Consider the following 11450-nt stretch of genomic DNA (forward strand, 5'->3'; position numbering starts at 1 on the left):
GTCTTGTTATCGATTTCTTTTACACCTGTTAATATGTATTTAGATCCCCTATGTTGAGTTCACATTTACAAACGTTCTATCCTCTTGCTCTACTGGCCCCTTGAGCATTCTATCCCGACCTTCTTCATCTCTTATTACAGTATGTTACGACCACAGCTTCTGTTTCCATTTGCGTGGCATCTTTTCCATCTTCCCTTTCAGTCTGTGTTTGTGCAACTGCAGTGAGACTCTGGTAAGCAGCACATAGATGGGGCTTGTGTTTTTAAATCCATTTGGCCATTCAATAGCTTCTGTTTGGAGAATTAGTACATTTACATTTAAAATAATTAATGATAATTGATTTCTGGCTGTTTTGTAATTCCTTTGTTCCTTTCTTCTTCTCTTGCCCTCTTCCTTTGTGATCTGATGGTTTTCTATAGTGTATTCTTACATCCGTCTTTTGTATACCTACTATAGGTTTTTGGGTTGTGCTTAAATAAAACAACTTATATTTATAACAACCTATTTACGTTGATAGCAACTTAAGTTGGAATGCATTCTGAAACTCTACATTTTTACTCCTCCATTCCACATTCTATGTCTTTGGTGTTCACAATTTATATTTTTTTATCCTGTGTATCCATTAATAAAATTTGTGTTAATAGTTCTTTTTACTACTTTTACCTTTTAACCTTCAAGCTAGCATGTAAGTGATTAACCCCTGACAACATCACATTACACTCCCAGACTGTGGGTGCCCCTCAGTAAGCCACCTCTGCTCTGTGTCCGGGGGATAGGGAGCCTGCAACTGTTTCTCCACTTTTAACAAGCAGGACTCACATGTGCAAGCCCCATGGTCGCCAGAGCCAGGAGGTCAAAAGGTGTCTCCTAGGTGGCAGATGCAAAAACCAGGGTGCCAGACCGGTGCACCAGCCTCCCACCCCAGGAGATTCCAGTGACCCAGAATGAGCAGAAGGAGAGCACCGAGATGGTGCCCACTGGCCTCTGTCCCCAGACAGCACCTCAGTAGCTCTCAGATGTGTGCCCAAGAAGCCTGTCCTGCAGGCTGAAGCTCTAGGACAAGCCAACAGACCCTTTCCCAGAAAGGCTGGGGCTGTGTTTTCAGTCTGCTGTGTCTGGGCTGGGCCCTTCCTTCTCCATTTATTACAGGACTACAGGCCCTATGAGTGTAAGCCCCTCTGGCCACCAGTCAGGATATCTAGCGGTATCCCCAGGGGGGCAGCCACAAAATTCAGGGTGCCAGATGAGAGTACATGCTCCTTTCTGGGAGATACTGGGGACCTGGAGTGAGGGAGAGGGAGAGGGTAAAGATGGCATCTGCCAGCCTCCATTTTTGGAGAGCATTTCAGCAGGCCCTTGGATGTGGGTTAAATCAAAAGCCCAACCCTCAAAGCGAAGCTTTAAGATAAGCAAATAGGCCTCTTTCACTGAACAACTGGGAACTTTTTAGTTGCCCACCTGCCTGTGCACTGGGCCCTCGGGTGGCAAGCCTGCATAAGCCCTTCGAGAACTGTTTCTCAGTTCAGTGTTGCTTTGTAGGTCTTGTGGATCAAAGCCCGAGCTGTCAAAGCTAGCTGTTTTGGGGGCTCATCTCTCAGGCACAGGTCTTAAAAGCTGAGGTGCCCAACGAAGGGGTTCCAACTCTTCGCTCCTCAGGGAACATTGCAGGATGGTGAGTTCCCTCTTGAAGGTGTGTTGCTGCCCCGCGGGTAGGGTTTATGGTGAGATTGTGTCACAGCCTCTCCTACCCATGTTCGTGTGGCTTTTTTCTTCATTCACCCAATGTATAGGAGTTGATCGGCCAGTTTTGGGATATTTTCCAGAGGAAACTGTCACACGTGTAGCTGTAGATTTGGTGTGTCTGTGGGAAGAGGTGAATTCAGGATCCTTCTACATCACCATCTTGAACCAGGACCTACTCCTTCATTTTTGATACCATTTTTTCCTTTGGCCTCTGTGACACCCCACCCCCATCCTCTTGCTCATCATTCTCTCTAGCCTGACGCCGACCACCCCCGTGTGGGCACTGCAGCCACCCTCCTTTATCCAGGCCAGAGCTGCTACAGTTATTTGGCCCTGTCTCTGTCTCACTTCATACACTTTTCTTAGGCAATCTCACCCATGGCCATGCCTTACATTTCCACCACATAATTACTCCAAATGTATCCCCTCAGCCCTGGCTTCTCTGAGCCCCAGACACATACAGTCAACTGCTTCCTTGACATCTCCACTGGAATGGACCGAAGGTAGTTCAAATTCAACATGTCCCAAACTGAACCATGACCCATCCCCAAACCCCACAAATCTTGACCCCTCTTCAGGGCTTCCTATCTCAGAGAATGGCACCGCTATTCATTGTATCAAACAAACCAGAAACCTAGCTATCACCTTTGACACCACCTCTCTCTCACCAACCCATCACCCTGATAATCCTACCTTCAGAATATCCAAAGCCTCATAACTGAGCTCCCTGTATCATTTTTATTCCTTTCCAATCTATTCTTCAGTCCACAGCCAGAGTGATCTCTGCAAAGCAGAAATCTGATCATGTTAACTCTCTGTAAAACTTCCTATGGCTTTTATCTTCATAGTATAATGCCCTGAATCCTTAACAAAGCCAACAAGCCTTTGCCTTGCCCGACCCTTGTACTCCTATCCGGCCTTGTATTTCTGCTTACTGAGGAAAGTAACAGAAGGGTCGGAGTACTTCAACTTTTCATTTCGCTGGAAAGGAAGCTTGGTCAGGCCTGCAAACACTTGGCTAGAAGGCCCAGGCACTCCCTCTTTTTAATCTGTCAGATAAAACATTCTTGCCCAATGTACGCCAGAAAGTCTTAGGCTCCTTCAGAAAGTCAAATATACCCATATTCAGACAGAGACTAAAGGCAACTGCAGGAAGCGCCCACTCGCTCTGTGTATGTACTTAGTAAGAAATCTAAGAAGAAATGTGTTGTTACATAAAATCATCGAACTATGGTCTAGTCCACAGAAGGAACATGAGTATCGGCAGAACCTAAGACGCCTGAAAAGCAACAACATTTAAAGGGCAGACAGAGGAATAAAGATCCAGAAGAGAGCAGACAGAAAGGCAGAAAGAAAGCCAAGAGAGTGGTCTCCTCAAAAGTCAAGGGGGGAAAAAGGAAAGAAGTGGTCAAAAGAATAAATGTTGCAGACTAGTCCACTAAGAGAAAGATTATTTTATGTACTAATTAATTCTTTTTACTCGGATTTAGCCATGTGGAGGTATTTGGTGACATTAGAAAGACTCTTCTGAGAATGAAGAAGTCAGAACCCCTCTGAGGAGGGAACGAGAAGGAAGTAAGTGGAGGGCAAGGCCGAGGCAACTTTATCAAGAGGCCTGATCTTGTGATGCGAAAAGGGAGCACAGGCCCAACAATGCTCCTGGGTTGTCTTGTTTAAGACAGGCAAGCCTGCAGCATGTTTATACACGGACAGAGAGGAGCTACTGGAATGGAAGATGACCCCATGTTCCCGAGGACATGGTGGGAAAGGAGCTCCAGAAGTGAGACAAGTACTGAAATGGGGCCGGGATGGGCCGAGGAGCTGCAAGTGAGAGGTCTCCCTTTGATTCCTTCTAGTATTATTTTAATCAAGAAGGAGAGGCTTATGGCTAAACTGTGACAGTGTAAAGGGATGCGGTAACGAGAGGCAAAGCTAACCCGAGACATAAAAGGGCACCAGGCAGTGGTGAGCACCCCACGGTGCTGGAGACCACGGTTCATGAAGAACGAACCCAAGCGAGTGCAAAAGTTTTCTGCAAAAAGGCTTGCCAGTATGAGGGTGACGGCAGGGCACACTGACAATCACACTGATCACACAGTTGCAGTTTTGCCAACCCAGGAGCAGAGGAGAGAAGGGGGAAGAGTTAAGGACACTGTTAACAGGCGCTGGGGGGAGAAGGGGCCATGGACGGAGACCAAAGAGCAACCTTCGTAAAAGTGAAGACAGGAAAGAGCTGGGTAAACAAGGAAGTGTGGTTAAACAAATCGTTTTACATACTGTTGCTGGTGCAGTCTGGGACAGGCGGAGGGAAGGAAGACGAACAACAGGGGCCCGTGGAGGAGCAGTCAGGGTCCTGGCAGACAAGAGCACAAAGGCGGTCATGGCACAGATAGAAGGCACCGGGGCCTTCGGAGAATGCGGACCCAACTTTAGGTCCTCACCTCACACAAATCCCGAAAAAGAGGACATGCAGGAAGAGTGGTGTCAACTCTGAGTTGCTCCAGAAATATCAGATACTCTTGGTGGGGGCAGCGATACCACCGTTGCCGTTTCTATCGTGACAACCAGTAGATTATGTTCCCTTTAAGAGATCAGCTCTGCACGCAAAGACCGCAGCGACCGCCGTAACTAACGAAATCGACCCGCTACCGAACCCCGTACTCGGAAAGCAGACCAGTACTGCGCTGTAGTCTGCCTGTTTCCTTAACTTAGTGCTACAAAAACCTCCTTCCGTCTCCATAAAAGAAAACATGAGTTGGCATGCCTGGATAGTAATCTTGATAGATCTCTCCTGTCGCCTCGGACTTCAGGGGCACAGAGAGCGTTCTGAATGTTTTATATTTTGAGGTTTCTTTTTCTGCTACTTGAGCTGGCTGATCCTCTGGCGGTGTGACATCTTCGTAGTCTTGCTCTTCATGTTTCCCGAGTCTAATATGACAAAGAAAGTAAGACGCTATAGTTAACAGCCGCCAGGACTCCAAGTTTAAGCTCTGATACTGTACTTTACAATATAACATCTACCCTTTCGAGCAATTTTTGATACACTTTAAAAAGCAGATCTGAGGTCACCTAGGGGGCTCAGTCAGTTAAGTGTCCAACTCTTGATCTCAGTTCAGGTCTTGATCTCAGGGTTGTGAGTTCAAGCCATGCCCTGGGCTCCATGCTGGGTGTGGAGCCTACTTAAAAATTTTTTTTAAAAAATATTTTTTTAATAAATAAATAATTAAAAACACAAAAAGCAGATCTGAAACATGGAGAGTCTAGTTAAATCCAAAAGAGGTCTGATATTATCATGGAAATTTTAATGCTAGAAAGGACTTAAGAATCCTTATCTAACTTAAAAGATGAAGAAATATTCACCAATTAGCAGCAGAGTGAGGTCAGAACACAGTTTTTTGAAATTTAATACTCATATATTACCCTTCTTTATAAAACCAACCCCAACGACAACCCTTACCAAGACTGAAACCAAAATCTTTTCACAATACATTAGCCAACTGCCTATTTGTTAATCTTGGGAAACCTTCTCATAAGAACAGATCCAAAATCAGTGCCTGCAGCCAACTCAGGCCACAGAGCACGTTTCTGCGAGGTGGAGGAAACAGAAGGTTCTCTAGATCCTCACATGCTGCTCAGTGGGCAAAACTACCCATCGGTATATTAAACGAAAGTACTGAATCACATGAATAAGGCGGCAAGCTTTCTCTTCAAAGACAGAACACTTCGCGCTTGCTCATGCATACCTGTATTAGGAATTCCTAAATCCTCCTCCCTTGAGCAGTCTGAGTCCCCTTTGGTTTATGAACACCTTGAACAGTTTCTTCTTCATCGAAATGTCTAATCCATACCCTTTGTTCTTTTTTTTATAGTGAATTGTATACCACTTTCTTAACAATGTTTAGGAGTTCTTTTCACATTTTATATAGTAATCTTTTGTCATTTTACCTGGGCTGAAAACCTCTTCTGGTTTGGACTCAACTTCTCACTTCTTGACGAAGTCTTCATAAATGTAAGTTCTTCACTTTAATATAACCTAATTTATCTATCTCTGCATCTATGATTTGTGTTTATTCTTAAGAAATCTGTCTTTAATCTTGAGAAAACTCTTTTACTTTTTCCAAATACTTTAAAAGTTTTGCCTTCCACAAGTCTTATAGTTCATCCTGAGTTTGGGGTATGATGTGAGGGGCAGATCCAATTCTCCCCACTCCCACCCCATAATGACACGCAATTGTCACGACATACTACTGAACACTCCCATCCTTCCCTTCCCTGACCTGTAACACCAAGTCTGTATCACTCCAAATATATACAATTATCCACCCCTGGTTCTTTATTTTATTTCTCTATCCTTGTTTTTCTATCCCACTGCTTTAATTGCTATAGTTGTCATAGCTATAGGTTCATGCCTCCAAATTTCTTTTTTTAAGAGTGCTTACATATCCTTGGCCCTTTGTTTTTCCATATAAATTCTGTTGCATTCTTAATTAAATTTTGTAATTTTCTCCACAAAGGTCAAACACATGCTTTTTCCTAGGTACTGGATTTTTCATTACTATTACAAATGATAGTTATGATTAAAATTGAATTTTCAATCTATTGCTGGATTATAGGAATGAAATTCACTTACATACACTGATTTTAATCTAGCACCCTTGCTAAATTAAATTCACTTATTAATTATAAAACTCTGTGAATTCTTTTGTACGTTTTTACTAGACATCATATCATCTATAAATGATTATGGTTTGTTTCTCCTCTTTCAAAACTTCCAGCTTTCATTTCTTTTCATCTTTTTTCTTGTTTTATTATCTTAGGACCTTTAATAGCATGTCACATAGAAGTGGCAACAGCAAATATCCTTGTCACTTTTCTCAATTTAAAAGGAACACTTTTAATACTTGACCATTAAAAATATTTGCTTCAGGTTTTTGGTAAGTGCCCTTAATCATGTAGTTTGCTAAGGGTTTTTATCATTAAGAGATAATCCATTTATCAAATGCTTTTCTCCCTTTAATCTATTAATGATAACTGGTATTGATGCACTTTCTAATGTTGAACTGACCTTGCATTTTCGAGATAAGCTACTCAATTTGATCTTGGTGTAGCATCCATTTTTACATGCTACTGTAACCTGTAGGTTAGTATCTTATTTAAGGGTTCCTGCTTCTAAGGTTGTGAATGAAACTGACTTAGAAGACTGTATAAATGGGGGCGCTGGGTGGCACGGTGTGTTGGGCGTTGAACTCTTGGTTTTGGCTCAGGTTGTGCTCTCAGGGTCATAAGATCGAGCCCCACCTGGGCTCCAAGCTTAGCACAGAGTCTGCTTAAGTTTCTTTCTCTCTCCCTCCCTGTGCCCCTCGCCCCCACATGCATGCATGCGATTTAGGGACTATTTTCTCTTTTTCTGTTCTGTGGAAGAAGTTGTATAAGATTGGAATTATCCGTTTCTTAAATTTCTGCTAGAACTCATAAACCTGGTAGAAACTCAGAAACTCTGGAAATCTGCTTGAGCCTAGTATATGTGGTCTGTGGGGGCAGGGGAGGTTGGGGAGGCAGTCATGATTCGTAACTATAAATTCGACAATTTTAGTGGATAAAAAGGAATGATATCCTGCCATTTGCAATGACGTGGATGGAACTAGAGAGTATTATCTAAGCAAAATTAAGTCAGTCAGAGAAAAACAAATACCATATGATTTCACTTATATGTGGAATTTAATAAATCAAATGAGCAGAGAGGAGAAAAAAAAAGAGGCAAATCAAGAAACAGACTCTTAACTCAGTGAGGTGGGGGGGTTGGGTGAAGCAGGTGATGGGGATTAAGGAGTGCACCTGTTGTGATGAGTGCTGGGTGTCCTACGGAGGTGCTGAATCACTATATTGGAAACCTGAAACTACCATAACACTGTATGTTAACACTAGAATTCAAATAAAAACTTTAAAAAGTTCACTCTGCCTATTACTTATTGAGCCTATTTTGTTCATACTTTTCTTAAAACGTTTACATTTCAGACTAATTGCCATGAAACAGTTAACCTTCTCATCTTTTTAACTGCAGATCGTTCTGCGCTGACGCATCTCCCATTTCCCACCTCCTTAGCAGTGGTTACAGAGCCCCGACCCGACACTGCTCAGCGCCCCCTGCGTTTGTGTTTTGGGAGGCAGTATATAAAGAGAACACATGCTACGCGGTGTTTCCTAGAGCTGTGCCATGTTACAACCCTAACTGTGCACTTGTGACTTTCTTTTTCATGGTCCATTCTGTCAAAGGTCTGCCAATTTGATCGACAGCTGTTGCTTTTCCTGATTTTATCTTTGATTTCTATTCTGTTAGTTTCTGGTACTGTTAATCTTCTTCCCTCGATTTTGTCTTGGTTTAGTCTGTTCAACTCTTTTCCCCTTAACTTCTTAGAATGGATTGTTACCTCATTAATTTTGCAGCCTATCTTGTTTGTTAGCGTAAGCTGTAGGACTATAAATTTCTCTCCGCACAGCTGAATCGGCTACACCACACCACTTGTAACTGAGACAAGACTAGGGCGGCAAGTTCAACTCCTTCCTCTCTTCTTTCTTGCTTTTCTAGACTCAGTTCTACATTGTTTCCTCTTGGGAGGGGGGGGTCTTTCAGAAAAGTGTCTATTCTTCAGACATCATGTTTCATTTCCAAATGAAGAGTGGTTTTCTAGTTAAGCTCTTAGAACTGATGTCCACTGTGATCTAGGAGTATGTGATTTACTGCGATGTTTTGAGAATTTGTCTAAACAAGTTTTATGGTCTGCAATGGTGAAGCCTTGTAATTCTTCCCTATGACCCAGAGGAGAATATGGAAGCATCTTTTTACTTTTCATCTGTTGGTACCCTTTTGCTTTCTAAAATGTTTCCACACATGGATTTAACCCAGTTTGACATTAAAAACAAAAACAAAAACAAAAAACAAAACTCTAGCCCATTTGCATTTACTGTGATTACAGGCATTTTTGGAATTTATTTCTATCATCATCTTTTTGTCTCCTCCGTATCCTTCTTCTTATCTTTACTCTCCTATTGTCTATCTCTACCTTTCCCTTTTTCCTTCTGGAGAACTTCCTCGGCTTTATCTTTCACCTGTTCTCTCAATCTCCATTTCTGCTATTATATATTTAATTTCCAAAAGCTATTTTTTCCTCCAAATGTTCCCTATTTTTTATTCTCTTAATGCTATTTCTTCTGTCACCTGACAACCCAACATAGGCTTGTGCTGGTTGTTACTGAACTTTTCTGCTCCCTTCAGTCTCTTTTCTCCAGGCTGTGATTTGAGTTTCTGTCAAGCTGTAAACTTTCCTCAAATGATCACGGGTCATCTGCTCGTATTTAAGAATCATCACTGAGACAGCAATGAGACCACTCTTCAGGCACTGGCGAAATCTGTCCACTGGTAGATTTCACTGCGGGATAATGCTTGAGTTTTTCCCAACTGGCCTTATCTACAGATTTTTCCTGTCAGCTGGCCATATATCCAGAAGATAATGTGCTTAGATTTTGGCTGTGAGCTTTCTCAAAGTCCAGCACAGGAAGAATACTAAGGCTCCCTACGACTTGGGTACAATAACGTACTCTCGGCTGTGTTTGGTGTCCCCGCATCCTGGATGTCTTCCGTTGGAATGAAGGAAGAAACGTTCTCTTGGCTGAGGGAGGTTAAGGAAGGGGATCTGCGTTCTAACTGCTGCTTCTAAAAACTTTCAGGTTACTGCTTCCGCTGCCACTGGCCACTTCGAGAGGATCCTTACAGATGGGAGGTGAGGTGGCAGCGGAGATGAAGCAGCTGCTGCTGGGCTTCACTCCTGTCACCTTAGGTTTGCACTGTCTGCTCTGCAAATCAGTAATTACTTATCCCTCCGTTCCCAAGCTTCCCAAATTACACTGGCAGCTCCCACATGCTTTTGTCTCCTCTCTCCTTCTTTTGTGAGTTTATACCTTTTTGATCATTTGGTGGGATTTCAGGAAGGAGAGCAGTAAGAGCATGAGTTCAACCCATGAGGCTTAAATAGAAGTCAGTTTCTTCCAGCACTTCCTCACTTCATTATTTTCTTTCTGAGTGGACGCTGATCCACTGAGAGGAATGCGAGAAAGGAAGAAAGCACATGAATCTCTCTAACCTCTGCTCCATCTGCCTACACCGAACCACCTGGGGCCATCCTGGGCTTTTTCAGCTGTTGGTTAACTTCTCATTTCCAGCAACTCCCTTCTCACTTTTTTGGCATATCCAAGACTGGTGTGGGGAAGGAGCCGGTGTTAATCTGCCTATCTTGTCGGGAACCCCTCCCTAAGGTCTGCTAAACTCCGGCACCCTCATCCATTCCTCACATGACACTGTACGTCCCTCACTCTCAGAATGGCTTACCACTAGACATATGTTGTTGAAATTTTAATTTTATTGTATCTTATTTTACCTTGCTTTTGTGTTGCTTTTCTCCTTGTCCATGTCTTGATTTATTGTTGTCAAATCGATGGGTATATTCTCGATGTTTTTTTTTCTAAACAGAACTCTGAAGTAACAGGCTGTAAAAAATATGTTCATGTTACCTTTTAAATATAAAAGATGTTTTCACAGTTACGACTATTGGTTTCAAAACTGCACATATGGTTCTCAACTTCCCACAGGGCTGAAATGAATATCTTCCATTACCTTCAAAGGTTTCCTCCGTATAGTGTGATTTCCAGGCCCTTCACTATGCTAGTTATCCTTCTCAGGGCAGCCTCCGTATTGTTTACCTCCCTCTCTAAGGCAAGGTTTTCTTTCTTACAACGATGGCTTTATGTACATACAATTCTAATTTACCTTAAATTTCACACTGAAAAGAATGCTAAGTTTTAAGATCCTCTCCTCAGGGAAAATCATCAGAAAGAACACAGGGAAGTCAACAGACCTGGTGGCCTAAGCTGTTAAACTCATTTCACCGTTCGCTAAGTACTAAAAGGCCATGTCCATATACTACTAGCATTCTTCAGACGGAACAGAACAAAAGGGAGTGGGTTTTGAAATATGAAAAAGCAGTGTTCTCTTTCTGCTTACTGAGGGAAATCTAGCAAGGACCCGAAAGCCTCCAAACAAAGCAAATGCGCTGTGCAGGCATGGCAGCATACTCTGACTAAAGAGGCCAAGATGCAGCCTAGAATCAGTGTAGGGCAGAAAAGCTTCAATTGTCAAGTGAATTAGCACCAGACAAATCAAATATGACAGAATGAAAGAGGCCAGAGGCAAGAGGAGTTCTTAATGGAATAGGAATGATAGAAATTTCCACATCGGAAATGAAGCCAACAACTACACTATCAACGCAGGACTGGTCTATCTGGTGATGAGACTCAGGGTGTAGAAAGGGTCCCGATCAGATCCCAAGAGTGCCAAGAATGGCCACAGAAGGATCATTTACCGCAGACAGGAACTGAAGGCTACAACTCTGGGGCCCACACTTCAGACAAGGTTCAGATCCAAGGGACAGTCTCACTACATTCAAAAGCATCCCTGAATCAAACCCATTCTCGATTTACAACAGAGGAGAGGTCAGCAGAATTCTTCTAAAAAAAAGGCCAAAGAGTAAATATTTTAGGCTTATGGACCAGAGGGAAAAATCAAAGATATTACACATTATTCATAAAGTGAGAGAAAACAAATTTCTGCAAATGTTTTATTGATGAAATTCAATATGAAAGTAGTTAAATAGAAT

The 11450-nt window shown here is 42.6% G+C and overlaps 1 protein-coding gene across 2 annotated transcripts in view; it reads right to left on the reverse strand.

The window, feature by feature from the left end:
* The window catches only part of DNAH14 (dynein axonemal heavy chain 14), a 298523-nt gene extending 287744 nt beyond the window's left edge, over window positions 1–10779 (reverse strand). For both annotated transcript variants that reach the window (XM_040636128.1, XM_040636129.1), the window contains exons 1-2: window positions 10176–10779; window positions 4542–4671 (exon numbers count right to left, since the gene is read on the reverse strand). In XM_040636128.1, the coding sequence (XP_040492062.1) occupies window positions 4542–4671; window positions 10176–10303 (258 nt within the window). In that variant the 5' untranslated portion in view covers window positions 10304–10779. The remainder of the gene's footprint in view (window positions 1–4541; window positions 4672–10175) is intronic.
* Between the last annotated feature and the right edge of the window lie 671 nt (window positions 10780–11450).

Source organism: Ursus maritimus, unplaced genomic scaffold, assembly GCF_017311325.1.
Source record: "Ursus maritimus isolate PB19 unplaced genomic scaffold, ASM1731132v1 scaffold_2, whole genome shotgun sequence".
NCBI lineage: Eukaryota > Metazoa > Chordata > Mammalia > Carnivora > Ursidae > Ursus > Ursus maritimus.